This window comes from Malus domestica, chromosome 07 (assembly GCF_042453785.1).
Source record: "Malus domestica chromosome 07, GDT2T_hap1".
Taxonomy (NCBI): Eukaryota; Viridiplantae; Streptophyta; class Magnoliopsida; order Rosales; family Rosaceae; genus Malus; species Malus domestica.
In genome coordinates this window covers 676,215-703,872 of record NC_091667.1, presented here as the reverse complement: position 1 = coordinate 703,872, position 27,658 = coordinate 676,215, and the positions used below count along the sequence as shown (strand labels likewise).

Below are 27,658 nucleotides of genomic sequence, written 5' to 3'. Positions count from 1 at the left end.
AGTATTATTTCAAATGCAATTTTGGTAGGGTTGTTATTTTATGTGTATAATGTACACATGCATATTTAATGTTTTTTTATCTTGCAACTTTGTTTTTAGACGTTCCCGAATATTGATGGTGTTCTTTTCGATGTGCATCATCAACTCTCTAGTAGGCAATTGGAGTCAGTAAGAGCAACTCTACCCTTGGAACCCTTCCCCCTGACAATCCACTATTCAATCCATCTAATGAACAATAATTGCTCTTAATAAACAGTAATTATCATTTGCATCTCCACCCTTAGAACCCCCCTTGGCAATTGGTAATAAAATATTAATATTTTTTTTCTCACCCAATCCATAAAATATTATTATTTTTCCCTAATTTTGACCTGTCCTCTCTCTCTCTCTCTCTCTCTCTCTCTCTCTCTCTCTCTCTCTCTCTCAGCAGTAGCCATGGAAGCTTCACCAGCTTTGTGGCACATAGGCTTGGCAAGCCTCGCCATCATGGGGCAAAATCTTGCCCTCAACATCGCCGAGAAAGGGTTTCCGATCTCCGTCTACAACCTTCACGATTTTGTGCTCTCCATCGAACGGCCCAGATCCGTTATTATCCTCGTCAAAGCTGGAGGGGAAGGAGGACGAGGAGGAAGGAGGACGCAGAGAACACCGAGCGCATGCACCGATGTCGCACATCAGCCATACGTCACATAGCCCTCAGGCTCTCAGGCTGGCAATCCTCGCCGGGCTTGTTGCTCAGGCCTGGCATGTCCCTCGAGCTCTCACACGCTGGAGCCCTATCCCCTGGCCGTCGGGCCCTTTCTCCTCGCATGTCCCCCGAGCAACCAACAACGCTGGAGTTGCTCTAAAGGACTCTTAGAGCAACTCCACCCTTGGAGCCCTTCCCCTAGGCAATCCACTATTCAATCCACCCTGTGAACAGTAACTGCCTTTTGCATCTTCACCCTTGCACTTGAATAGCCCTGACAATAGGCAATAAAATATTTATTAATTTTTCTTTTTACAAAATAATACTAAATAAATTTTTTTGTAATTTCGGATAAGATATTTTAAATCATTCTCGTTGCGCCACATGTCATTTACCCAAAACGACTATTATTGGTCATAGATTTTGATAAGATTTTTATCAAATGTCATCGTGCCACGTGTCGTTTTCTTTTTAGAATCTTTGAGGATAGATTTCGATCAGATTTTAAATCGTTCTCGTTGCGCCACGTGTCATTATCCGAAAAGATAATTATTGGTGATGAATTTCGATAAGATTTTTATCCAATGCCGTCGTGCCATGTGTCGTTATCTTTTTAGAATCTTTTAGGATAGATTTCGATGAGATTTTTAACGAATGACGGCATGCCACGTGGCACTATCTACAACCTAATCATTTCAGAATCCTCAATATAATCCATCATCCATCCTTTTAAATCTCACAACAATTTTCTCAATATCTCTATCATTATTCATAGTTTCTGCTTCATTCTTCACCAAATCAAAATCTGTATCATTATTCATAGTTTCTACTTACAATGTCTTCTTCTTCAAGCATGATGTGGGAAATCGATCAAGAAGAGGAAGAATTGTTTAACCAATCTGAACGAATGTTCAATCTCCATATAGCCCAAAATGAGAAGGAAGAGGATGAGGAGCGGAGAAGGATAGATGACGAATCAAGAATGGCCAGAGACTCACATTCCTGTCGAGTCATCCAAGCTGTGGCTCAGATATGCAGGCCCACCCATTCTAGAAACCTTGATAGAAGGAGGCAACAACGAGGTGTGGAGCTGTTGGACGATTATTTTGTCCATAATAGTGCATTTCCTGATACGTACTTCAGACGTCGTTTTAGAATGGAACGACATTTGTTCAACAAAATCATGATTGCTGCTTGCAACCATAATTCTTACTTTCAGCAAAAGAATGATGCTTGTGGTGCTATGGGTCTCCTTCCCGAGCAAAAAATTATTGTTACGCTGCGGATGCTTGCGTATGGAGCATCTGTAGACCAAGTGGATGAGATAGCAAGAATGGGGAAATCAACCATTCTTGAGTCCCTAATGAGGTTTTGCGGTGCAATTGAATCTATCTACACCGCAAAGTATCTTCGGAAACCTACTCACATGGACTTGGAAAGGCTTCTGAAGAAGGCCGAGATGCGAGGTTTTCCTGGGATGATTGGGAGCATTGATTGTATGCATTGGACGTGGAAAAACTGTTCAAGTGCATGGCAAGGCACTTATGGAGACAGAAAATGAGCAAAAAGTATCATTTTGGAGGTGGTGGCATCCTTTGATACATGGATTTGGCACGCCTTTTTCGGGGTTCCAGGAGCTCAAAATGACCTCAACGTCCTTGCCCAATCCCTAGTGTTCAACGATGTCCTACAAGGAAAGGCACCAAAAGTCACGTATGAGGTCAACGGACGTATGTACGACGGGCAATACTACCTAGCTGACGACATTTACCTAAGGTGATCAACATTTGTCAAAACAGTGCCACATCCGCGAAGTGCAAAGGAAACACACTTTGCAAGGTGTCAAGAAGGGTGCAGGAAGGATATGGAGCGTTGTTTCGGTATTCTTTAAGCTCGTTGGGCGATCGTCAGGGGTGCTGCCAGATTGTTTGATGTAGAGTCCCTTCGATCCATCATGATGACGTGCATCATTCTTCATAACATGATTGTGGAAGATGAGTACGATTATGAAGCTGTTGATGAATATGAGCCAAACACGATGAACAATTCAATAACACGTATATATTGTGCTCATGACGCCACCGATGAGCCCGTGCAACATGAGCCATTAGAAAGGGATGGACGTTACAATGAAAGGGTCATTCAACGATATATTGCATTTCAAAGGCCAGACATGCATAATGCCAGGCAACATGACTTGATAGAGCACCTGTGGGCATTGAAACAAGCTGAAGATAATTAAGTTCATTTAGTGTGTTTTTTATTATTTGGTATGTTTATGTAATTTTATTTGGTGTGTTTTATTTTAGTGAATTTAGTGAGGTTTTTATTATTTGGTATGTTTATGTAATTTTATTTGATGTGTTTTATTTTAGTTCATTTAGTGAGGTTTTTATTATTTGGTGTGTTTATGTAATTTTATTTGGTGTGTTTTATTTTAGTGAGGTTTTTATTATTTGGTGTGTTTATGTAATTTTATTTGGTGTTCATTTCGTGAGTTTATGTCATTTGAATAAAGATTTTCTTATAGTATAAATATATTACGATATTAAATAAATTTACTCTCACTTTAAATAAAGTACTAAATTCAATAAATTGGAAACAACATAAAATACTCAATTAAATAAATAATAAATTACAACCCAAGGTGATTGGAAAACTATGGGCTCCTATTACAAAAAGTACTCTATTCATCATCACTTAACCAATTTGTGCTGCTAGGATCATCTTCTCTTGCTCTCGCTTCTCTTGCACGCCTCCTACGCACCACATTCTCTTTCTCCGATTTCCAAAAATATTTAGAATTTGGAGACTTCCCCTCTAAAGGCGTGTTCATAATCTCACGATCTCGTTGAGCCATTCTTTCTTCTCTAACCAGTTCCCTTTCTTGCCTAAGTAGCTATCTTTCTCTCTAATTAGCTTGAAATTCTCTCTCAACAGCTGCAGCTTTTGCCTCCTCTCTAGCCTTATCAGCCTCAAATTTTGCCATTTCCCGCGCCAAAGTCAATTCACTATGGCGAGTAAGTTCTTCCATGTACTTTGCATAATCATGCTTGGAAGCACTTCCTTTTCTCTTTGAAGCCTTCTTACCTTGAGACCTAATTGGATAACGGGTCGAACCCGACGCTTGTTCAGGGATGGGCGTTTCGAGCACTTCTTCTGCATCATCTTCATGCAAGCCATTATCAGGTGTAGAGTATAGCGGGGTGATATTCATGACAACTTCTGGACCGACAGGCACAACTCTGAATTTAGGACAATCTTTGACAATATTCTAACATTCCCACTGGTTGAATGATTTATTTTTGCTTTTGGTTTTGGCACCATACCAAGCTTGTGCTTGAATTAGCTACACAATGGGGGAGAAGAAATAATTATAATCAAAGTAGGTAACAAATAAATAATACAAACAAATAAATATAATTAAAGTAGGTAACAAATAAATAATACAAACTATTGATGCACAAAATCAGCGAGGACTTTGGTACAACATAAAGTGTTAAGTTTGTGACCTTCGCTAAATTGCTCCGGTCACTAGTGTGGATAAGTATGTAAATGGATAGAGACAGGGAAGCAAACACAAGATGTACGTGGTTCATCTAGATTGGCTACGTCCACGGAGTAGAGGAATTCTCATTATTGTGAAGGGTTTACACAAATACATAGGTTCAAGCTCTCCTTTTATGAGTACTAGTGAATGATTTAGTACAAATGACATTAGGAAATATTGTGAGAGAATGATCTCTATTTATAGAAGAGAGTTTCTAGTTTCATTCTGACATTGACACGTGTCGTGTTATGATTGGCTTTTGATGTTGACACGTGTCACGCTATGATTAGCTTCTGATGTCGACACGTGTCGCGCTATGATTGGCCTACTGGTTGGATGGAAACTCTTCTGGGTCCTTGACGGTATAACGTTGACCGGTACTCAGTAGTTTCGGAATTAGTCAAGTATGGTACAAACACAAACAAATAATTATAATGTAAATTTGGGTATAGTACAAACAAATAAATAATATATTGTTACCTGATCCGTGTAATTTTCCCCACTTCGAAGATTACTACTAGCTTGTGCCAAGGCGTCTCTCCAAATACTAAACGATTGGCTAAGTAATTTCTAACGACTAGACATCAATTCTTTGGTTCTACTCCCACCCATTTTTTCAAGATAATTGGTATGAATAAGACTCCACATTTCTCGCAACTGCATCTCATTACCCGTACACGAACTATGAGTAACTTCAACCCAACTAGTACACAATGCAACATCTTCAAGAAGCATCCAATTCGTACCTGCATCAGTAGTCATTTTGTTGAAAAAAATGGGATTGAAACTTTGAGAGAAAGATAGGAATGTGATTGAAAGTTGTCGAGAAAATATGAAATTGTGGTGTAAAGTAGATGATAATGAGAAGGTATTTATAGAAAAGTAGAAACATTTTTTTTTTAATTTTAAGATATTTTTTCGGATTTTTTACAATTTTTTTTAAAAAAATTATTCAAATAATTAATCTCTGCCGTTGGATTTAAAAAAAAAATTGAATTCCAACACTCCATATTATGCCACGTGTCACAACGGTAACTTTTCTTAATTTTAAAACTATTTTTTTATTTATAAACATATTAATATCGACCGTTGATCTTAGATCGAACGGTTGATATTAAATAAGTTTATTTTTTATTTTTTTACCGTTGAGATCCAACGGTCCAAATTAAAGAGTCGTTGAGATCGAACGAACCATGGGAAGCCACGTGACTTCCCAACGGTAACTTTTCTGTCTGAAAAGTCGGCTGACTTTTCTGAAAAATGGTCGGGCGACACGCCCCCACGCGCGAGTGGGGTGCACACGCCTGACATAAAAATTTAAAAAAAGGGTCAGACGCCAGGCTGATGCCAGCGCTGGCGTCACACCCACTCAGGGCTCTCGAGCTGTCAACTCTTCACAGGCCCGGAGCTTGGACCTCACCTCCGCTCGGGCTCCTTCAACGCTGGAGCAAGTTCACAGGGCCTCGGGCCCTTTCATCTCCCCTGTCCCCCGAGCAATGTCCATGGGTGGACTTGCTCTTATGAAACGGCTCACCTGTGACTCCTCTTGTCAACTGACTTGGTGGGGCAGATAGCTGGATTTCATGGTTTACTTAGCTAATTGTTTATGTAATAGAACGGATGTAAGCACCTTTGCTTAATCCAATAAAATAATTAATCACGCCAATGTATATTAGTTTGTACGGCTAACACTATATTTACATTAAGGGATGAAGAAATAAATTGATTGCAAACTCAACTTATGTCTTTAGCCGAATTGTAATGTTATGATGAGCGTGAGACCTTTATTTGGGCTAATGAATAAGCTACATTTGTACCATATTGACAAAAACCTTATCAATTTATTGGAGGATTAGATATTCAAATAAACAAAAGTATAGAGCCTTCAGAATTCATTGTTATTTAAGAAAATAACCACATGACACAATTGTATGCCACTTTTGAGCTGTCATGGTAAAAAAACTACATAGAAGAAGCAAATGGGCTGAAGTGAATGATAGGAAGTAGTTCAAGTGTGTGTGCCATTGGTAAACTTATGCCGGGTCCTATCTCCATATTAACCTTGTTGGCTACATCACCATTTTCGTTTCCCCCAACCTTCCAATCAAAGCATTGAACCAGGGTTGCAACTGCGGTGTTCACCAACAGAAGCGCCACCGCAGAGCCAGGGCAACGCCTTCTGCCACCGCCAAACGGCACATAATTGAAGTTCTGTTCCTTGTGTTGATGACTTTGGTCATCATATTCCACACTATCATGTACTTCACTAGAGGAAGCCAAGAACCTCTCCGGACGAAATTCATCAGGGCTGTCCCAAATCTCCGGATCTCGCATTATTGCATACACATTGTTTGCCACCGTAACTCCTTGGGGTATGTCAAAGCCCTTGATTTTACAGTCTTGGCGGCATTTTCGTATCACCACCGGAGATGGAGGGTACATTCTCAATGCTTCCTTCACAACGGCTTGTAAGTATGGGAGATTTGTAATGTCGGTTTCCTCGACCAATCTGGCGTTGCCTACTACCGATTTTATCTCTTGTCTGACCTTGTTGAATACCTGAGGATGGTTGATGAGTTCGGCCATCGTCCATTGCATGGTCTCTGTTGATGAAAGTGTGCCCCCAATAAATAGGTCCTAGTATACCACAAGCACATAATTTGAATCAATAAGACATACTGTGTCATAACTTGTTCCATTTCTGGCTAATAATGGGTATGAGTATGACAGCCGTTACGGAGCTCTTGTTCAGTTTAATTACATGCATCCATGATTAGTTAATGTTTTTTACTATAAGTTCAGAATTGAGAATTGTTTGGTAACAATTTCGTTTTTTGTTTTGGTTTTCACTTTTTGTGCTGGTAATATTAATATAGAGGAATAACAATGGAGAAAATAGGTAGGAAGAAGATTGGATGAAGGATGGGGTGAGAAGTGTAGAAAAAATATACAAGAAAATGCACAGAAAAAAAAAAAAAAAACTATTTTAAGTCGTTTTCACTGTTGTAATTTGTTTTCATTCCTTCTATCTTATTTCTTCCCTACTCTCTGATCATCCCTCATTTTTTCCATATACTTTCTTCTGATCTAAGCACTAAATACAATAAGGGAAATTGTGTTTGATTCCTCCTTTCTTATATATTTTAATGAATGGACGAATGAATGAAAGAAAATTGTGTTTTAATTAATAGCTAGGTAGGTTGATAAGTAACTCCATAGGGCAATAAATCCAATAAGGGAAACCAAATTTTCAGTCTCTAGACCACCAAGTTTCCATCCCCAATGAGTGAGGAGGTTAGAGACAAGGTCTATGCAAAATGAGTTGCCTCATTTTCTTGACTAAGGAAATATAGCTTGTTGAAAAAGTAAGACCACAACTTTGAAACAAAAAACTAAATTAGTTCCACATGTTTCTACATTTCACAAATTTAACAAATTGAGGACAAAACTTTTATATTAATGATTGATATTTTGATGACAAATTTCTAATAAAATAGATGCTCCAGAAGTCTATTTTAAATTGGCGAGTATCAAATATTTAATTAACAAAATCTGATTATGAGTTGGCAGCTGCACACCGATCGACATATTAAAAAATACAAAAAGGACAGCTTGCTTTATGGTAGTCAAGTTTGCCTGCTCCTCACGCCTTCACATCGCAGACGGATTTTGACCTTTATAAGCTCCTTTCGCTCCTCAGATTTTAAGTTTGTTCAGTTCAATTTGACACCGTAGATTGAGAGGCTAATGAACTTTCGGGCAAGTTTTCAATTTCTAACACTCATACAAATTTCAACAAGGATTCTTTTCCAGATTATTACTAATCTAAAAGTTTAATCAAATGTAAAAGTTCGATAACAGATGGATTAATAATTAACTTCTTGTTCTAAAGATAAACAAAGCTCACTATATTCAGTGTTAACTCATTGGTGAGGGTGGTTAGGATAATGAGTAAGAATAAGCTAGTTCAAGGGTTAAACGGTATTGTCAGGGAGATCAAATTTTTTAAACCAAATTATGTAATTGTAGATAATTGAATTATTAATTAAATGGTAATTAATATGTTTGTTTCTCATTAGTGACACATTATTTGATTTACAAATTTAATTTGAAAAATTTGAACTCCCAAACATTATCTAGGTTCAAAACTGCAACTAAAAATATATATTTAATCATGAATAAAAATTGAGTTAGAGAGAGAGAGAGAGTTAGATAGGGGAACTTACAAGCAAGAAAGCTTTAATCTGAGTTCTGGTAATTTTAAGCTCAGCCTTGTCATCTTGATACTCCTTCAAAAGCAAGTCGATCAAATCCAAATCCTCTCTCTCCCAGCCCTCTCTCTCCCCTTTCTTTTCATGCTCCTTCAGCATCTTCTCAAAAAGCTCATCAAACTCCCACGACACGTCCGCAAGCTGCTTCCCATAGAGCCAAAAGCCTAGCCTCTTCAACGGCCCCAGCACATCCCCATAAGAAACCTTGGTCGCCAGCCGTAGCGTCCTCATCATCATCTTCCTTATCCTCGCAGCCTCGTCGCCATTCTCCGAGCAACTAGTACTCATCACCATCTTGCAAGTGGAGTTGTTCGTAAGCTTCATGAGCTCGCTTCCCAAATCAACCACCTCCTTCTTTTTAGCACTCTCGACCAACTTCTCACAAAGCTTACCAATTTCTACTTGTCTAGTATTGCGCGAGCGTTCGAGCTGCCGCGGCGCGAACAGTTCCGTCATGCAGAGCTTCTTCATGAACTTCCAATAGTCACCGTACACAGCGCCGAAGAAACCCGAGTTTCCGTAGGGAAGTTCGTCCGCGAAAGCAAATGCCGGGCGATCCGCAAAGGAGAGGTCTTGGGTTTTGAAGACGTCGGTGGCCACGGAGGCGGAGGAGACGAGGAGCATTCGAGAGGCGCCGAGGCGGAGGTGGAGGAGAGGGCCATATTTGGTGGAGAGGTTTTGGAAGGAGATGGCCTGGTGAGCTGTGGTTAGATGGTGGAGGTGGCCGATTAATGGGAGGGCCGGTGGGCTAGGTGGAGGACGAACTTGAGTGGCTGACTTGGGGGAATACTTGTTGAACAAGGATCTAAGTAAGAGGGTCGAGAGATAGCATATAAGGAAGTAGAGAAGATAGTATTGGGCATCGTTTGTTGTTGCCATAGCTGCTGAACTCAAGGTCCCAACAGGCTGATCTGATCTGCTTGTAATTATGCGCACCCACAAAAAGTGAATGAATCACACACATTCCTACACTGATTATTATTTTTATATGTATTTTAGTAAATGTTGGCGGCTTTGACTCCAATTTAATATGCATATTGAAATACTAATATATTCTCCCATCATCGTCATAACGAAAAAAAAAAAGGACTTGGATTGTCTGCCCTCCCATTTCGGTGCTCTTCTCGTGCCCTTCTGTTTTGTGTGGTCACGGTTAAGCTACGTTAATATTTTATATTATTTTTTTATAAAAATAATAAAATAAAAAGAAATAGTAATATAAAATGTTGACGTGGCTTAACTATGACCACAAAAACAGGAGAGCACGAGGAGGGCACCAAAATTAGAGGGCAGACAATCAAGTCCAAAAAAAAACATATATTCTTGCGGGTGCCATGTTATGGATAAGTGAACAACTACATAATATAGGTAGTGGGGTCTGCTGTCCCTTATTTTCATGTCTCCTTTGTGTAATTTTTTGACACGTGGCATTCATCTTAACTCTATATAAACACTGTTAATTTTTTTTAATAGAATTTTAAAAAAAATTAAAGAAATACAAATGAACCCCACCAAACAAATCACCCCCAATCGCCGGTCTCTTTATTCACCAACCCATCATCGTCATCTTCTTCTTCTGGGTCAAATCAATGAAACCCAGTTTAGGCTCCCACAGCCCACCGGTTCTGGAACATCGTCTTCGTCGTCAACCTCATCCTCCTCACCATACTGCTTTTGGGTTTGTTTGTGTTGAATTGGCGGTCGAGACGATTATGGGTTATGGGTTTGTTTGGGTTGAAGTAGCGGCAGAGACGATTTGGGGACGTCTTGGGATTGGGGGTTCTACAGGTTTGGAGATTGAGGACTGTGATTGGATCCATGGGGTTGATAAGGACGATAAGAAAGATGAGTTTCCACAGGGTTTAAGGGATTCTTTTGAAGGATTGCAGGAGATTAGGGAATGATTGCAGGGAGATCGGAGATGATGAGTTTCAACAGTGTCATTTCGGTTTTTTTTTTTTTTGAGTTTTTTAATTTTTAATTAAATTTTATGGAAAGTAACAATGTTAAATTTCAATGTTAAGTAAAGGACACGTGACACAAGACTAAGGGATGGTTTGGGAGTGAGATGCTTAAAAAAAAAACACCCATGAAAAAAAGCTATGAGGGTTTTAAGTGTTTGGTAAACTGAAAAAAAAAATGCTTATTTTAGAAGTTGCTGTGAGAATAAGCTAAAATCAAAGGAAAAAGTTAAAGCTGCTATTTGCAGCTTTGGAAAACTGGTTTTTTTCAAAGCACACGGAGCTACAGTGCTCTTTTAATGAAAAGACCCACTATCAGACTGTTTTTTTTTTTTTTTTCAAAAGCACTTTTACAAAAAAGTTTACCAAACACTTTGCTAATTTATTTCACAGCCGTTTATTCTCACAGCACAGCCGCTTATTCTCACAGCAGCTTTTTTTCAAAGCACAGCAATACCAAACTAGACCTAAAGAAGAGACATAAAGGAGACATATTATTTGGGACAGTAAACCCACGGCCCATAATATACGATGAGATCGAGTATTACTTCTTGTTATGGATGTTACCAACTACATAATATACGATGAACCACTAATATATGCATTTTAGTAAATGATGGCGGCTTTGACTCCAATTTAATATGCATATTGAACTGCTAATATATTCTTACTGATGGCATGTTATGGATGTTAACAACTACATAATATACAATGAGATCGGGTATAACTTGGAGTCAGACAACTAACTGCGAATAGATGTTTATGTCTATTTAATTGGAAGTTTTTTGTACGAAAATGGAAGGAAAAAAAGGTTTCTCCTCAATATAAGAAAAGTTTTTTTTTTTTTTGGAACAAGGAAATGCATTCCAAGGCCGACGCCAAAAGGTACTTGAAAGCCTACAAGGAGGCAAACACCCAGCAAGGCACAACTAAAAGAACAGCGATGAAGAGGATACAACCAAGAGACGCATCAACCAATTTTAGTGTCACCCCTAACATCACCACTACCTCTCAATGTGGACATGGGAAACCATTCTTATTCAAAACATGTACCATCGAAGATGGGGGGGCGATCGACCCAAACACAATCACACATCTCCGAAAAACCAACTGACGCAAGGAAATGCGCCGCCAGATTGGCTGATCTTGGCACCTAAGACCAGTGACAATTCTGGAAAGCCTCACCCAGCTGCAAGACCCAAACCAAAGTAGGGAAAGCCTCTCAATTGCCATTATCAAGAGAACCCGCAAGACAAGAGATAGTTTCAAGAGAATCCGACTCAACAATGACCGAGCAAAGACCCAAAGAAGTACCAACTTCACAACCACGGAGAAGAGCTAATGCTTCTGCCGCAGCAACATTAGGAGCCTGAATAGAATACCTGGCTGCAGCCACAAACCGTCCCTCCGCATTCCTCAGGACTACTCCAACAAAACCCAATTTAGACACCTTAGACCAAATAGCATCAACATTAATCTTAGTAAATGGAGATGGGGGAGACAACCACCATTGAACTGTACCATGCCGAGCATAAACCATCGCCTGACCATTCCCCGAGAGCCCCACCGCATCCCAATAAGAACTAACCGCATATGTCAACTCCAGCAACAAACAAGCGGGATTAACTTGTACCTGATTGAACACAAAATCACACCGAGCTTTCCAAATAAACCAACAGGTGAAAGCAACTTAGGACTCAACCCACACCCTATCAGCCGTGGACCCAAGGGGAATAGACATGACAGCCTGCAACCAACTCACCCACGAATGAACACCAGCTCAATCAACCCGGTAGTCAAGAGCACCACTAAACCAAACAACTTCCACCCACGGACAAGGGAGAAAAAGATGTTAAAATATAAGTAATACTTATTTCATGACGGGTAGAGAGGCAAGACCATTGAATATTGATTTTGTTTACTTTATCTTTTATAAGACAAGTGATATTTTTTTAAAGGAAGATTCAAACTTAGATGCAAGATGTTAAAATACATTGGACAAAAGTTACACATTTAAATTTAAGAAAAAAAAATTGGAATGAAAAATAATATTTTTTTAATGAATGAAAATTAAAATAAAATGAGAAAATGTAGGAAGTGGGAGAAAGTAGAAGAGTAAAATATTTGATTTAAAAAAAAATATAAAACAAGAGTAAAATATGGCTATTTACTATATTCCCCTTAATTTTATATCCATTGTAAACTTATTAAAGATGTAAAAGGGCATGAAATTTCAACCTCTTTAGTTGAAAAGAGGGTTTTCTAAATAATATTATACATTTTTGAACAAAAAAATAAATAATAGTATAGATAATGTGTTGAAGCGATTCATTTAACTTGACGACAGAGTGTATCTTTTCCAATTGTTTAGCGTTTTTAAGTAATTTGTGGTGCATAACCTTTTTTGTAATTTATTAATTACTGAGAGTCCAATCTCCCTAAATGAACTCCGAACGAAAAATAAGGAGAACTAAGAAAAATCAATCTCTAATCACTTCTTCTATTGTGCTCCACGATATGATTTGTTAGTTTATTGCTTTGGTAAGGTGTTGACTTCATAAGATTGCAAAGGAAGAAGTATTATGGGAGTTTTGGTCCTTTTGCTCTGCCCTAAAAAATGTAGGGCATGGTTCCTACTTAAACATCACGAAGAAAGTTGAAGTTCTACAATAAAACTAATTGACAATATAACGAGTAGTCCAACCTCTTATAAGCTCATGCAAAATCCCTCCTCCCATCAATGTGAGACTTATTCTCAACAGTCAAGTTGCCAATCCAGAGATACAGTACAATAGACAACGCAAGCCGCATAGACCATATGACTGCAGTTGCCACAGTAGAATATACTTGTGCAGGTACTATATCCACATTCAGAACCTCAACATTCTCTATTTGCTGATGCAACTTCTGCCATACATCATTCCAGCTATATATTGGCATTCGGTCAACCACATGACGCCGAAAAATAACCTCCTTCAAATTCCCTTTCGCTCCTTCCATTTTCTCATCCTTGTAGTAAGGTAGAATCACTGCAGAAGTTTCTCCATTATTCAACAGAAGGGTTTAAAGAAATAAAGATGACACATTTAAAATGTAATCAATGTCTTGGACTCTTGGCATATGCAACTATCATGAGAGCAACAAAGAGCCCAAAGAGGTAAATAGTGTTTTAGAGGTTATGCCTGATCCTTTATAAAAAAAAAAACAAATTTTTTTATACGAAAATACAACACGGAGAAGTAAGTGTAATTCAGCTAAATAATGAAGCAACAAAACAGAAGCCTTTGAAAGAAAAACAAAAGAAAACCAAAGTTACAATCACATACCAATCAGGATAAATAGAATGAAAGGACCATTTCTCAAAACATGATTGTATTATAAATTCCCAATTACATAGGAACTCAACTTTTAACGGATGGGATACGCCATTATGTGCAGCAGAATTTTTTAAAGCAACAACTGGATTGACTAGAAGGATGATAAGAAAATAATTTTAAAGCGTGGAAAAAGAAAAAGAAATAAGAACATTGGCCTAAATTGAAAAATAGTAGCCTCGAAGAAAATTTAAACTTTATATTAAGAAAACAAATTTCTACCTGATATTTTTTTACCATAGTTTGAGTACTCCATATGCTGGACATTATTTGAGTTAAGGAGTCTCCAAAAGTCACTAAAACCAATCCTGTGTGAGTTCTCAGGATCCCACTCTGTTCCCCTTAACTTTCCACGCAGAGTCAACATGGCCCTGCTAAAGTATGAAGCCATGACAAGCTGTCTCTCTAACTGCAAATTTGCCTTGTTCTCAAGTTCTTCCAACTCATTTATCCTTTTTTACTCAGCATCCTTCATTTTCTACAAATCAAGGAGAAATAGTAAGTGAAAGAAATCAAATTATTGACATTGATTTAGTTTTCCCTTTAGAGAGACAATTTAGAGAAAGAAAGGAGGAGAACTGTATAATGCATAAGGTGAACATACAATGTGTTTACATAGGATTTCAAGACATAACTAAAATTAGTTAAACATCCTCTTCAGCATGGTGACTCACAAATGATCCGTGTTGTAGTTGAAGAGCGAGTAATTAGCCAAAGTTACCATATAAAAACGTAATAACTAAGACAAAAAAAGGGTATTAACTAATAACTAAGCCCAAGTCTTCTAGTAGATTTCACCTCTTTAAACACCCTAGTTTCACTGTTTTTTTAAGACTTGTTCCTACTTAAATATAAACTGCCAATTTATAACAACCCCCAAATAAATAATAAATAGCACAGTAAGTGACTAGACCAACAATAGATGAAAACAATATCATAGGAGTAGTAGGGTAAACATTACACAAACACTACTGATACACAAAAAAAAAAAAAAAAAAAAAAGAATTTGGCAGCTGTATATAAGAACACCTAACTACTTTGAAACAGAAACAAGGATTCAAATACAGCATCACACTAAAATACCATAAAAAAGAAAAGTGACCCTAGTTTTCACTAGAAATCTCAACACCCTCATAAACTTTGTTCTGGCATTGATATATTCTGCAATGAGAAGAGCATGCCCATGCAGTGAAGCATCCTCCAGCCTTTCACATAAACCTAAAGCAGTGGTAATATGAGATTTAGAATAACACAACCAAGCATATAATTTGTTTTGACTATAAAACTATTGTTTTAAGGGAACAGTGTAACTCCGTAAGATTGGCAACTGTGATAGCTAGCCTTCGTCTCACAAGAACAACACATAAACAGAGTTTAGGATTCTACAAATTCACATTGATGGACAAGAATAAAATGGGCTATTAGCCATTGACACCAAGTTGCCATCTATTTAGTCTGGTTAAGGTGGCCTAACAGGTATGGGAAGATTTGGCACCTATAATCCCAAGTCACATCTCACCAACAATCATCAAACTCACAACCCAATGTACCGATTACTATTGACGCAATCTTCAGCACCGAAGCGTCACTTCAGTCTTAGCTGTGCATAATTCTACTTCCTACTTCATTCAAATGCAAGTTCTTCACTCTCACTAAACCAGCACAAAGTTAAGTTTACCATTAAGATTTATCCTTTTCCTTCATTTCCCCTTAACAGTCCATAAACAAATCCAAACAGACACATAACCAAAACCAATTGAATAACCACAATCGATTACCAACAAATAACATGGAAATCTTACTTTTCATTGGCTAAAACAAGAAAAGAGAATTACTTTCCTAATTCTTCACCCTAATTATATTCCCTGTAATTTTCCCAGCACCTAAATAGATCCAAACAATTGAAATTTCAACAGCCAAAACCCATATACCAAATTCTCAACAAAATAAAAATTACACCTCAAAAGCCACAGCGGCCGAGCTCGTTGTCCCCAAATCGACAATTTCAACTTTCTCGTTGACTATGCGAAGCGGCCCGACTCTTCTCGTTTGTCCCAGTCTCTGACCTAAAAACACATTCTTCGGGGTTGTGAAATTTGGCGTCTTACTGAAGAACTACGCGAACTGCCCAGGACGTTGATTTGAGCTGCGGGGGAAGGCATGCCTGTGGAATTTCAGGTGAAATTATGGTTTTTCGTTCATCACAACTGTGGCAGTCCTGTCCCAGCGCAATGGAAGCGTATGAGACAAAGCATCGAGAATGTTTGTGTTAGTGAGAAATGGAAGTCAAGCGGGAGGGGATAGGGGGAAGAAGAGAAAAGAAGTTGCAGGGGTTTTTGGAATGTTCTATTGCCCGTTTGAAGATTTGATTAGATTCTGACCGTTTGATTTTGGAGGAAATAGATTATGGTCATTGTTGTTTCCTGCATGAGGTTTTTTTATTTGAATTGGTAGTCTTGTAAAAAAATATAGTGGAGACGGGTAGATATACAATATATAATCTCATGTATTTGTTAATTATATTAGCTTTTATTTTGTCAGTTACCATATCGTGAAAAGTTAATTACATAACTCATTTGGATATCAATAATTGAGCGATAACACGTCGTGGACAATTGTAAATTGTATTAGTATTTGCTTTATAAATTATAGTTACGAAATGAGGTACAGCAATGTCAGCATACCCGTCTCCGACTCTCGGAAACGTTGCATCCTACAATTCACCATCTCCTAACGAATTCAATCAAATTAGCTCAAATACCCCTAATCCAATATCATTGTACCAATAAAAGATAGTGCTATTAACACACCTAATTTTACCTCTCACACACCTTTGTTAATCTTTTAGCAATGATCCTCGATTCATTCGATACGACCGCAAAAAATTGAGGGGTGTGGAGAAGTAAAAATGAGTGTGTATAACACGCCACTAAAAGTACATTCTGCAAAGAAAAACAAATGGAAACAAACGCAATCCATTCACTCTTATTAAAAGACTTTTCTAACAAGTTCTTTGAGAAAGATCAAAAGGATTGACAAGCACTGAATTCTTGTGAGAAATAAAAGGATCAACATCGAAGTCAAGAAACAAGCTACCAAAAACCACCATAACAAAACTGAAATTATGTTTTCAACAGTAACTGAAACCATACCAAACAAGCAAACAGCCTCGGAAACTATTCATCAAGGGAATACTAATACATCAAAACCAAATATAATGTCTCAAATCATACCGCCAGAAACAAAATACACATCCGCAAGCTCCAATCCTGCAACAAAAACAAGGTAAGCATAAATTAACACCGTAAAGATGCATTTATACTCCAGCACAATGCACAAACCCTATCTTGTAAGATAATCCAATTATCCTAACTAAAAGCCAAGAAATGCTCATTGCAGCATCAAATTTACTGATACAAACGCTATACTTACATATCTTGTTGAAGGCTACGATGTCGCAACTCTGGACATACTCGTTAATTGGTTCAACAGTAAGTTGCTCCTCAATGAGAGTATCAACAGAGACCAGGTCATCAACAATTGTCATCATTATTTGCAACTTCTTAATCCCGTACCCAACAGCTACGAGTTTGGCTGCACAATTAAGAAAATAATAACTGAATTCACATCAAGGACTAAAATTTGTACAATTAAACATTAGCTTGCACAATAATAACTTAATATGTGTATATCAACGGCAAAATTGTTGCTACATTGTTTTAAGTAAATCTGTCCCCTTTAGCAACAAATAATCCTTAGATGAAGGAAGAACTTACATGCTCCCCAAAGCAAGCCATCCATGTGGACACTTCTTACAGCCTCCTCAAGCTTTTTCATGTCAGTTTCATCATCCCATGGCTTCACATCCAACAGAACCGATGACTTGCCAGACTCTTTCTTCTTTGTAGATGCCTTGATGGAAGCCGCACGCTCTTCAGCAGCCTTCTTCTCCTCTTCGGTCTCTTCACCAAAAAGATCAACATCGTCATCGTCATCCTCAGCAGCTGAGGCCTGAAAATCATATCATATTCTAAAACATTAGTATAACAATGTCATCCAAGTTCTTCAAGCTGATAAAGCAACAAAGTCCAACCTCGAAAAATTCAATTATCCTAAAACAGTGATAAGGAAACATAAAATGAAGAACTACTTGCCTTAGTGTCAGCAACAGGAGGAGTAGCAACTGCTTCCCTGGTTACGGGAGCAGATCCCTCAATAGTGACACCAGATCCTTCTCCGCAAACACCACTACAACAATGAATATAATCAAATAAGTCAAAGTGTTCACGCAAACATACACGTTTCAAAGAAATCCATTAGAACTAATAACAAACAGATAACAAACCCATCAAAGGTTTTACGAACTTACGAAATCCTAAGAAGAGCAGCAATGTGGTTGTACCACCTAGACACATTCACAAATTCCGAAGACGGGGCCTTGGAAAGAGCTGCATGCACAGTGATATCATCTTTGGAAGCCTGATAGCCAGTGATGTAACTGCGAGAAAGCAAGTAGTCATCAAGTTTCTTCAGGCCGGCAGCTGAGTTCACGTCAAAGAATGTGACTGCCATTGCTTGGTCTTCCGGTGGTTTTTCCTGCAACCCATATCAGAAAAAATTAAGTCTTTCATCCCTAGATGATTACCAATCAGTGCCAAATATTCAATTACTAGAAAATTAAAACCCTTTTTCGGAAGAAAAAAAATTTTAAATCGAAAGCAACCAATTGCATCCATATAAACACAAAATTTAAACCAAAAAAAAATTTCGGAGAAAAACAAACTTCAATAAATAGACAGATTCATGAACGATATAGCCAAAAACACTATGATTCGATAAAAAGTAGGGATCTTTAGCCTTGGATCTGAGCATACCTGAAGAGCGAGAGAGCTGCGGAGTGAGAGCGAGAGAGAGTAAGAGGTGGAGATTTTTAGGGTTTCTATTATTTTTATAGGCAATTGGGATTTCTGGGTATACGAGGAATCGTTTAATTGGGCCGGGGTACGGCCCAACAAGTTTAAATAAAATCAGTGTGAAACAAACAACATGACGCGCGAAACGCCGTCGTTTTGCACTTTGCGCGCTGATAGACCCACCCACCGTCGTCGAGCTCGAGCAATTCCCAATTTCCAGCTGCGGGAGCGGTGAGAAGAAGAGGAGAGAGAAGAAAGGAATGCCGAAGAGAACAACACACACGTACTCGAGCGAGGACGCAGCTCCGGATGGACCCGACTCGGACCTCTTCGTTTATTACTGCAAGCACTGTGGATCCCACCTCCTCATAACTGGTTCTCTCTCTCTCTCTCTCTCTCTCTATACATACATATAGATATAGATGTATATATTTGTGTTGTTTGTACTTGTATGATTAGAAATTTATAAGCTTGAAAGTTAAAAATTGGGTAATGCTGATTTGAATTGGTATTTTTGTAATGGGTGTAATCGTTGGTTTTGGAAGGAGTTTCTTGAATAATGTTTTGGGGGCTGCAATTTTGCGATTATAGTGAAATGTATGTTGTTTAAGATACCCAGTTGCAGAAAATGCCGAAAAGGAAGACGGACAAGGCTTATGTGTTGGACAAGAGCAAACATCTTGCAAGGCTCAACATTGCTGAGGCTGGAAAAGTTTTATTGAAAAGGTGCTTAATTTTCTTTAGTCCAAATATAAATTCGGTGTTTTCACTGTGTGTGTTTGACACTGGCCCTCGTTTTCCCGTACTTTTCTAATGATTAGTTTCTCGAGTAGGATTGTAATGATTTTGCAACATTGTGATGCCTTGAAATCTTGGTTGATATAATTATTCAGAGGGGAAGGGAAATTGGAGAAGCAGTTTCGAATGAACTGTGTGGGTTGTGGGCTCTTTGTTTTGTACCGCTCGGAAGAAGACTTGGAAGGTGCTTCTTTCATTTATGTTGTTGATGGTTCTCTAAGCACAGTTGCTGCTGAAACCAACCCACAGGTATATAGGAAATACAAAGGCATTTTCCATCATCTTGTGAATAGTAATTGTCTTGTGTGGTACCAGGATTTTGGAAAAGGAATATTTTCTATAAATAAAGGGAAATAGCTGTTTATGTCTCATTTGATCTTCCTTGTCATGCATTTGTTGGGTTGTGAACGTAGATTTTGGCTTAGCAATTAAGGAATTTGTTCCTGAAAGCATATCAAGTCCCTATTGCTATGTCGTCAATGGAAGTTTTTTTATGAACCTCCACATTTATTCACTCTGTCCATATTTCCTAATTGGTGTGTGTAGGATGCTCCTGTGCCGCCCTGTATATCAAACCTAGAAGGGGGACTTGTTCAAGTTGCTATAGAAGTGGAAGATCGTGCACAACGGTCAGCAATCACAAGTAAGAGAAATTATTGAATGTTTTCCTGTCATCTTATTCAGCATGCGATGCTTGCTTGGTAGGTCAAATTGCAATCATAAGTCAGAATTTCCTGCATATACATGAATTGACATTTTGGATTTCTTGTACGGCAAGTACTAGTCCTTTTTTATGTCTCTATGCATCTCATTACAACACTTGTAGCTGGCAGTTTTAATATGTAATAATACTTGCCAAAAGAAAGTTGTTTCCTGGAAATTTAGTTGCTGATTATTTAAACACTTTTTCCTCTTATGCCAGGAGTGAATGCTGATGATGTTAGAGTCACTGTAGCTGCACCTGCTGCTCGGGGAGAAGCAAACAATGAGCTCTTGGAATTCATGGCCAAAGTATAATTCTGCTTCATCATTGTCTGTTAAACTTATAGGATTCCAATCTTTCGGAACAAGTGTCAATTTAAGCCTTAACACAATTGCTTTTTTGCACAGGTGTTGGGTCTGAGACTAAGCCAGATGACTCTTCAAAGAGGGTGGAATAACAAATCAAAACTCCTTGTGGTGAGTAAAACATGTTTTACTATCTCTCTCTCACTCTCTCATTTGCTCATTGGGTGGCTTCTTGGGTGTTGTTGATCATAATCTGTTTCAATTGTCCCTGTGAGAGCAATATCGTTTTTGTCAAAAGAAGTTTTCCAACGTTGTATGCATTAACTTTGATGTCAGACCCAATTCATTGATTTGTTTCTTGATGCACAAATACATGATACATCTACTCTTTCAAACTTAGGATAGGATAGCTTATCAAAGTAACGGTACTGTTTACAAATAATAGCAATCACAAGTAATGGCAGCATGAATTTAGAAGCGACGTATGCAGAGAACCCCATATAGTTGTTCAAGGATATGTGACATATGCCATTGTAACTCCGAAACTGCTTAAACTAATTTAACTGATCTTGCTAGGGTTTCTTCCTTAACATTTGGTGATTGTTTTAGGTAGAGGATTTGTCTGCTAGGCAAGTATATGAGAAACTTCTGGAGGCTGTGCAACCTTGAGTCTTTACAGTTCAAATGTCAGCTCTAATGAATGTCATCAGTCGACGTGTATGTTTACAATTTACCCTGGACATCAGCGGTACAAATTTTTCTTGTGTTAGTTGTGATTGTTGTGGTGCAATATGGAATTTCAATTGTACAATCCCTGTATCTTTTAATGATTTGGTTAAATATATGCACCTTTTTCTATATCCGTTATAATCCACTCTCTCTACTCACCTCTATGAAAGATGTCAGCAATGTGATAAATAAGATTAGTGTCAATTTTTGCGCAAGTAGGGAAGGGTCACGAAATGTGATTGCTCGTGGCAGTCAATCGCGCAAATGCTGCCCGAGATTCAAACAAGATTAGTGTAAACTTTTGTTAGACAAGTAGGGTTAGGCATATGGATGGTGTAACTGTGAGCAATCTCCTTTCTTGCTTACCAGAATGATGCATGTTGCAGAATTTACCACATCTCTTCAGTGTTGTGTCATCAAAGCCAAACATTACAAGTGATTAGGAATGTAGTAAAGATAAATAACTCTTGATTATTAAAACCAAATAGCAGTTTATTACATCGGAAATCAAATTACAGCGAACACAAATCCTAGTTTAAAGGTAAAACCGACGCGATTCAGTGCATATATATCTCAACACACAGCGTCTTATTGTTAACAGTAGCATATGAAAATATAACACATTTATTCAAGCTAGAAAATATGCTCCTCAGCTCCAAGCTTCAACTTCTAAATCATAATGTCACCTGCATCAAGAAAAACAGACTCATCAATCCTAAATTTTCAGAAATAAACAACGGCTGCAATATGAAAATAGTTGCCTCATCATCTAGCGATTTCACTAATTAGTACCGGATCGAAAAACTGTGCCCGAGGAGCTAGAAGGTACATGGTTCAAAGTTGGCGCCGCACTTCTCCGGGAGCTGCATGGCCATACTGCGATCAACGCCAGAGATCGGAGGGCCATTGACGAGCACACAGAGGCAAGGCTGGCCAAGAGCTTTGAGGGCACCGCAGCAAATCTCACTCGGGGGGATGGGGCTGAAAGGAACAACTGCTGCTCTGCAAGGTATTAGCTGAACTAGTGCCGAGAAGAAGGTGCTTGCACAAGTACTTCCCTGCCCTTGATCCACCAAACCCGCCATCACGAACACAAACATCAAAATTGGAAGAGCCATATTTTTCCTGCTAGTAAACCTCATCTTAATTGAAACTTAGAACTAAGATTAATTGTTAATTATGTTTGGGTAATGTTAGGGAGAAAGCGTCACGAATTCGGATTTATAGGGGATGATGAGGCTTTCATGCCATCATGCATGTCCATCCTACTCAAAGGTCACACCTATGATGCCAGTATTCTCCAGCTCTGCTGCTCAGCTGTATACAAAAGCTAGTCAAGAAATACATATTGTGTGCTAGTTGTTGTAGTTGTTAAACTCAAATTTCATGACGCTTTGCATTTTCTTTAACTTCATTTATAATTTTCCAGCTTATCTCTAATCAGTTTCTTCATCCTATCGACTACGAAAATAACTCAGAAAACCTCCTGCACCTCTCAAACTCATGCTTTGTAATGATTTTAGTGAACATATAAATGTCTGCTAAATCATATTGACGTAAATTCAATGTGACCAATAACGATTTCAATCATTTTCAGAGGAAATGGGTGCAGATTTGAAGCACATTTTTTCAACTTTTGTTGCAAATCAAAACAGTTCAAGACGAGTAAGAAACCAAAACTAGATGTTCAAGAATGCAATGAAATGGTAAAACTTGAATTGCTCGAGGAACAGAGGAATGTCAGTAAATGATACAACGATAAATAACGACACGATACAATTAACCGCAGTTTCTATCATCCCAACCTTCTTTATTACAATTCATATCATCCCCAAACGCCTCTTCACAATGCCGTTCTGATCGTTGACATAATACGTTATGATCTTCACATGTAACAAGTTATCAAACTTATTCTTTGTTGCCTTTGAGATTGATTACTGCAAGCTCTTGTTCAACAAACTCTCCTGCATAAATGGGCGGATATTTACTCACAAGCGGGGATTCTGCAAAGTGACCTAAGGGCTTCAACACAGCATCAGATGCTATGTGTGCAAACAACTACACAGCAAGAAATGTCACAAATAAGCATACAATGCATTATAATATTTTTATTTATATAAAACCGAAAAGAACATAACGATAACAATGACAACAATGTGACTGGCTTCACTCACTGTTGAAGATACTCTCCATAGTAAGCGACTTTGCTCTGTTGCAAGCTTGATTGCATCAATCGTCCTGTTTGTTACGATAACTTCATGCAATCCAGCTATGCAATCACCTGCAGTCAACCATTCTATCTGCACATAACAAATTGTGTGAATGGAATAGAACTAGCATAAATACTTAAAACACAACACATGCCAAAGGAAACCAACGTAAAACAGCAATTCAAATCAAAGTGAGAACTCGAACAAAAAATTGACACAACTAACTTTTTCTTTGTTACAATTAAGTTTGAATACATTTAGGTTTTTGGTACAATTAGCACACCTATTTAAATGTTTAGAATACGTTCCATTTTATCTTTTAACCATAAGACGTGCATAACCTTCTTTTATTCTGATATGTACCATTAAAAATCTAAAAAAATGATGATATAACAGAGACTACATGGATGAAGAAGCAACACCCCTTCCCTTGTCATTTTTAAGTATAACCAGAAATATATTACACACGATATTGTTCCTGTAGTTAAATTAAAGTTCAAATTTTTGTCTTTTCAAAAGTTAGGCACTGAAGAAAATATAAAATGTGTTTAATTTAATTGATGTAACGGTAATCCAAATTGCTTTCTAATGACAGACACCATATTCAGGTGGTCAACTAACTTGTAAATTATTCAACAAGTACCAAGCACAATAGTCATAAATAGTATTACCTGCTTCCCGGTCTGAATGAGAAGACATCCTACAGGAACCTTGACTTCAACTTTTTGCCCATTTTTTAACCAAATGTTCAGACCAGGAAATCTACTTCTGCCATGAATAGTTAGAAAGTTCAGGTCATAGTGATATCCTGCAAACACAGTACCCTCTTGGCCGTAACGCCGAAGGTCACTTCCTGTTGGAGCTAGAAGGTGTGGCCCCTGGGTTCAAAAAGAAAGAGCACTCAACATAAAGTGCAGCATAAAGCGCATAAAGCCAGGAAAATGGCAAGTGGAAAGGACTAGAATCTAGTTTACGAATCAATTCAAAAGTTGGTGATTTTCGAAATCGCAGCATGCTGCTATAGCTCTATACCTAATCACAATGCAATGTATTTGATAAAGTCATACAGTGATTGAAGAATATAACCAGTCCAAACTCGTCTTTACAAAAAGAAAAAACAAAATAAAACTAAAAAGTGTTATGAAATAAAATCTTAGTGGCATTATGGAGCAATGCAAAAGCCATTCAATAGAATGCAACTTGAATTTGGGAACAAATATGTGGGTACTGTGGCTAAAGATAGAAAAAGTGATGGATATAGAAGCTGGCACGGCATGGAAATGAAGGATACTGGTAATTACTGTCAGACTAGGCCACCAGTAATCATAACTTTTTCATTTGATTCCAATATCCACTGCCCCACCACTAACGTCAGATATCAGGTTGTTGCCAATACACATGAATGTAAGTTTCGAATGACAATCATTGCGCACCTGATTCATAAGAGAAGTGAATGCATCCTTTGGCAAGCCAAATCCAATGGCAGCCATTTCAGCAACAGCCTGGAAAGAAAGAAACATTTACATGATGATAATGTGCAAAACAAGCAAGCAGCTTGAACAATCTGACAAAACAGATCAGTGGCTCACCTCTATTGCGGAAATCATCTTGTAACCCCATGAATCCATGGTATCTTTCCATTCAGGAAACCCCTCCGGTACAACAGGCTCTGCATTAAGTTCCTAGAAAACAAGAATAACATAATATTGATCATGGCAAGTAGAACAATAAGCATTGACTTTTAAACTATGTTTGTGCAAAAGTGAAAATCGAAAAAGCAAAGAAAGAATGAGACCTGAAAGCGGGTTTTCGAGGGTCGAGGACCCACCCTCCACATGTATCGCCATTTGCGATCTGCCCCTTTGGGGATGGATGGCTGGAACTCTTTGGGCATTTCTTTCAATTTCTCCTGCATTTCTTCATCAACAAGGCTTCTCGGGACTTCCACGCCTTCCGGTGTCACGCCAACCTGTAATGTGTTACCCCCGTTTCAAGTTCCAAGTTTTGAGCAACAAAACCGAACTTGACAATTTCACTTCACACCACAAATCACTTATATTTACACACTTTCACAGTCATAGCAAAAACATACAAATTGAAACACAAGTGATAAAAAAATGGATACAATAAAAATCAAAAGGGTACCCAGATGAGCCCCCAATCGGTAATCACCGAACTGGGTTTCAAAATTCAAAATTTTCAATTTTTTTTCCATTTCCGGGCAACATTTTCTCGGGAAACAAACAGTGCAGAACCCACCTGGTAATGCAATTGGGGCCTCTCCTGGAGTCGCTTGAACTCCGGCGGACTGTCAAAGTACCTCTCCATCATATCAAGGAAGCGATCGTTGTCCTCCGCCGTACATCTGGGATCCTTGACCAACAAAGCTCCCGTTTCTCTCAGACTCCGACTCACCTCGCCGCACAGCTCCTCCACTCCGCCCTCTTCCGATTCCAAGTACGCGCTCAGATCTACCACCGTCAGATCCATTTCTCGACCCCAAATCAAAAAATTTGATACCAGATTCTTGATTTTTCGAGGGTTTATAAATGTTTATAGGGATGGCGGGAGATTTTTCTATTGATTTTTGTTTCTGTTTTTGGTGCTTTCTAATGTTCGCATTTTAAAAGCGTCAAACGTTTGAGTGCGTGTAATAATGTTGTTTGATTCGCTTTCCTTTCCGTGTTCTGTACTATCCTGACACGTGGAATTTGGTAACTAAAGTGGATTCGTTAGCAGAATTCCTTCGGCCCACAATCCCAATAGAATGATTAAGCTGGTTCGAGATTTATAAACAAGATAGTCCAACATGTCATGTTTAATTTGAACGTCTTAGTTATGCTTTACTTCCAAAATGTGGTCACCAAACACCCAACAGGATCCTCTTTGGATCCTCTTTATGAAGATTTTGAGAATTTGTGAATCGTATTCGTTCATCGTACATCATACGGTCAGTTTTTGTCAGATTCTATTTGTGTTTAATTTTAAATAAATAAATTTAATATGATTTTTTACCGCACGATATACGATGAACGGACACAATTGACGGATTCACTTACATATCATCCTTAAAAAGACAAAATTACCCTAAGAATCATTACTTTTTTTTAGAGTAAATTGTAGCTATGGTCCCTGAACTTTACTCAAATTGGAGCAATGGTCCTTCAACTAAAAATTCATTACTATTGGTCATTCAACTCATTAAAACGTGCAGCTATGATCCCTCAACTAAAAATCCATTACCTTTGGTCCCTCAATTTTAATTCAACTGGAGAAATGATCCCTTAACTTTATCCAAATTGTAGCTATGGTCCTTCAAACATAACTCGTTTTGACAAAAAAATTTACGTAGTTGACAAAAATGACCATAATTACACACTTTGATGAGTTGAGGGATCCTAATTAAATAAATGGTTATTCCAACATAACATATTTTGACAAAATTTTGAAGAAATTAATGAAAATGACTATAGCTACACATTTTGATAAGTTGAGGGACCAATGGTAATGGATTTTTAGTTGAGGGACCATTGCTCCAATTTGAGTAAAGTTCAGGGACTATTGCTACAATTTACTCTTTTTTTTAACACATGATATTAACTACACTAAGGAGAATAGGGTGAGCTTAGCCTCACAATGGACTAGCAATAATATGGTTCAAATTCGTCCTAGGTTATAATCGAACCTAAAACCTCTTATTTACAAGTACAGAGAAATACCACTAAACCATATATCTAAGTGGCTAACATATCACTTAATCAATACTTAAAAATTAAAAACCTATATAATTATTCATTATTCCACGTTTTTTAACCATGCTAACACATCACCACTCGTCTTTCTATATACATATAAGCTGGGTGGTTGACTTAAGCTCAAGTCTACATTTTATAGGTTTCAGAATATTTCATGGAACCATATGGGAGGAAAACGTAGAGTCCTAAAACAACTCAATGGAACTCAGCAAGTATGAATCATAAGGTTCCAGAACCACCAACCTGATCAAAATTGGGATTCCAAAACCACTCAATTAAACCCAATCACCAGAAGGTTATAAAACCACTCAGTGGAACTAGGTCGGAAGTGGGATTCCAAAACCACTTAATGGAATCCAAAGGGTGTTGCGTTACATACCAACTCAAAGGAACCATATAAG

At 38.1% G+C, this 27,658-nt stretch overlaps 6 protein-coding genes and 1 long non-coding RNA gene across 7 annotated transcripts; 2 read left to right on the top strand and 5 right to left on the bottom strand.

Moving 5' to 3' along the window:
* The first annotated feature begins 1,595 nt into the window (after positions 1-1,595).
* On the top strand, positions 1,596-2,249 carry LOC139197501 (uncharacterized). Its single transcript, XM_070825066.1, has one exon. It carries the CDS (start codon positions 1,596-1,598, stop codon positions 2,247-2,249), a length of 654 nt encoding a protein of 217 aa, XP_070681167.1.
* A 3,810-nt stretch (positions 2,250-6,059) lies between these two features.
* Positions 6,060-9,532, bottom strand: LOC103409912 (cytochrome P450 705A12-like). Its single transcript, XM_008348700.4, has 2 exons — positions 8,465-9,532; positions 6,060-6,875 (listed from the first exon to the last, which is right to left on the bottom strand). Exons 1-2 carry the CDS (start codon positions 9,386-9,388, stop codon positions 6,201-6,203), a joined length of 1,599 nt encoding a protein of 532 aa, XP_008346922.2. The 5' UTR covers positions 9,389-9,532; the 3' UTR covers positions 6,060-6,200.
* A 3,501-nt stretch (positions 9,533-13,033) lies between these two features.
* Positions 13,034-16,120, bottom strand: LOC114825935 (uncharacterized). Its single transcript, XR_011582961.1, has 3 exons — positions 15,804-16,120; positions 14,067-14,322; positions 13,034-13,499 (listed from the first exon to the last, which is right to left on the bottom strand). It is a non-coding gene; the product is annotated as an uncharacterized lncRNA (long non-coding RNA).
* A 683-nt stretch (positions 16,121-16,803) lies between these two features.
* LOC103420440 (elongation factor 1-delta-like) lies at positions 16,804-18,852 on the bottom strand. The gene is made up of 6 exons (XM_008358505.3): positions 18,719-18,852; positions 18,214-18,440; positions 17,999-18,092; positions 17,621-17,855; positions 17,277-17,438; positions 16,804-17,113 (listed from the first exon to the last, which is right to left on the bottom strand). Coding segments are annotated over exons 2-6 (696 nt in total). The 5' UTR covers positions 18,417-18,440; positions 18,719-18,852; the 3' UTR covers positions 16,804-17,111.
* A 142-nt stretch (positions 18,853-18,994) lies between these two features.
* Positions 18,995-21,421, top strand: LOC103420441 (UPF0235 protein At5g63440). Its single transcript, XM_008358506.4, has 7 exons — positions 18,995-19,132; positions 19,369-19,483; positions 19,651-19,804; positions 20,102-20,198; positions 20,478-20,566; positions 20,666-20,734; positions 21,173-21,421. The coding sequence occupies exons 1-7, from the start codon at positions 19,018-19,020 to the stop codon at positions 21,230-21,232; spliced, it is 699 nt and encodes a 232-aa protein (XP_008356728.2). The 5' UTR covers positions 18,995-19,017; the 3' UTR covers positions 21,233-21,421.
* A 322-nt stretch (positions 21,422-21,743) lies between these two features.
* Positions 21,744-22,434, bottom strand: LOC103420439 (protein LIM1). The gene is made up of 2 exons (XM_008358504.4): positions 22,085-22,434; positions 21,744-21,978 (listed from the first exon to the last, which is right to left on the bottom strand). Exon 1 carries the CDS (start codon positions 22,432-22,434, stop codon positions 22,111-22,113), a length of 324 nt encoding a protein of 107 aa, XP_008356726.3. The 3' UTR covers positions 21,744-21,978; positions 22,085-22,110.
* LOC103420438 (uncharacterized) lies at positions 21,744-26,263 on the bottom strand. The gene is made up of 8 exons (XM_070824287.1): positions 25,762-26,263; positions 25,298-25,471; positions 25,092-25,184; positions 24,936-25,004; positions 24,174-24,380; positions 23,467-23,592; positions 22,085-23,350; positions 21,744-21,978 (listed from the first exon to the last, which is right to left on the bottom strand). The coding sequence occupies exons 1-7, from the start codon at positions 25,990-25,992 to the stop codon at positions 23,201-23,203; spliced, it is 1,050 nt and encodes a 349-aa protein (XP_070680388.1). The 5' UTR covers positions 25,993-26,263; the 3' UTR covers positions 21,744-21,978; positions 22,085-23,200.
* Positions 26,264-27,658: the final 1,395 nt, after the last annotated feature.

Coding starts and splice junctions, on each gene's coding strand:
- LOC103420438 (XM_070824287.1), bottom strand. CDS start 25,992: ATGGATCTGACGGTGGTAGATCTGAGCGCGTACTTGGAATCGGAAGAG. Junction 25,472..25,761: donor GGCCCCAATTGCATTACCAG/GTGGGTTCTGCA, acceptor AACACATTACAG/GTTGGCGTGACACCGGAAGG. Junction 23,351..23,466: donor TATGGAGAGTATCTTCAACA/GTGAGTGAAGCC, acceptor CTTGCTGTGTAG/TTGTTTGCACACATAGCATC.
- LOC139197501 (XM_070825066.1), top strand. CDS start 1,596: ATGTTCAATCTCCATATAGCCCAAAATGAGAAGGAAGAGGATGAGGAG.
- LOC103420441 (XM_008358506.4), top strand. CDS start 19,018: ATGCCGAAGAGAACAACACACACGTACTCGAGCGAGGACGCAGCTCCG. Junction 19,133..19,368: donor ATCCCACCTCCTCATAACTG/GTTCTCTCTCTC, acceptor ATGTTGTTTAAG/ATACCCAGTTGCAGAAAATG. Junction 20,567..20,665: donor TCTTGGAATTCATGGCCAAA/GTATAATTCTGC, acceptor TTTTTTGCACAG/GTGTTGGGTCTGAGACTAAG.
- LOC103420439 (XM_008358504.4), bottom strand. CDS start 22,434: ATGAGGTTTACTAGCAGGAAAAATATGGCTCTTCCAATTTTGATGTTT.
- LOC103409912 (XM_008348700.4), bottom strand. CDS start 9,388: ATGGCAACAACAAACGATGCCCAATACTATCTTCTCTACTTCCTTATA. Junction 6,876..8,464: donor AGATTAAAGCTTTCTTGCTT/GTAAGTTCCCCT, acceptor GTGGTATACTAG/GACCTATTTATTGGGGGCAC.
- LOC103420440 (XM_008358505.3), bottom strand. CDS start 18,416: ATGGCAGTCACATTCTTTGACGTGAACTCAGCTGCCGGCCTGAAGAAA. Junction 18,093..18,213: donor GCTGCTCTTCTTAGGATTTC/GTAAGTTCGTAA, acceptor TCATTGTTGTAG/TGGTGTTTGCGGAGAAGGAT. Junction 17,856..17,998: donor CTCCTGTTGCTGACACTAAG/GCAAGTAGTTCT, acceptor TATGATTTTCAG/GCCTCAGCTGCTGAGGATGA.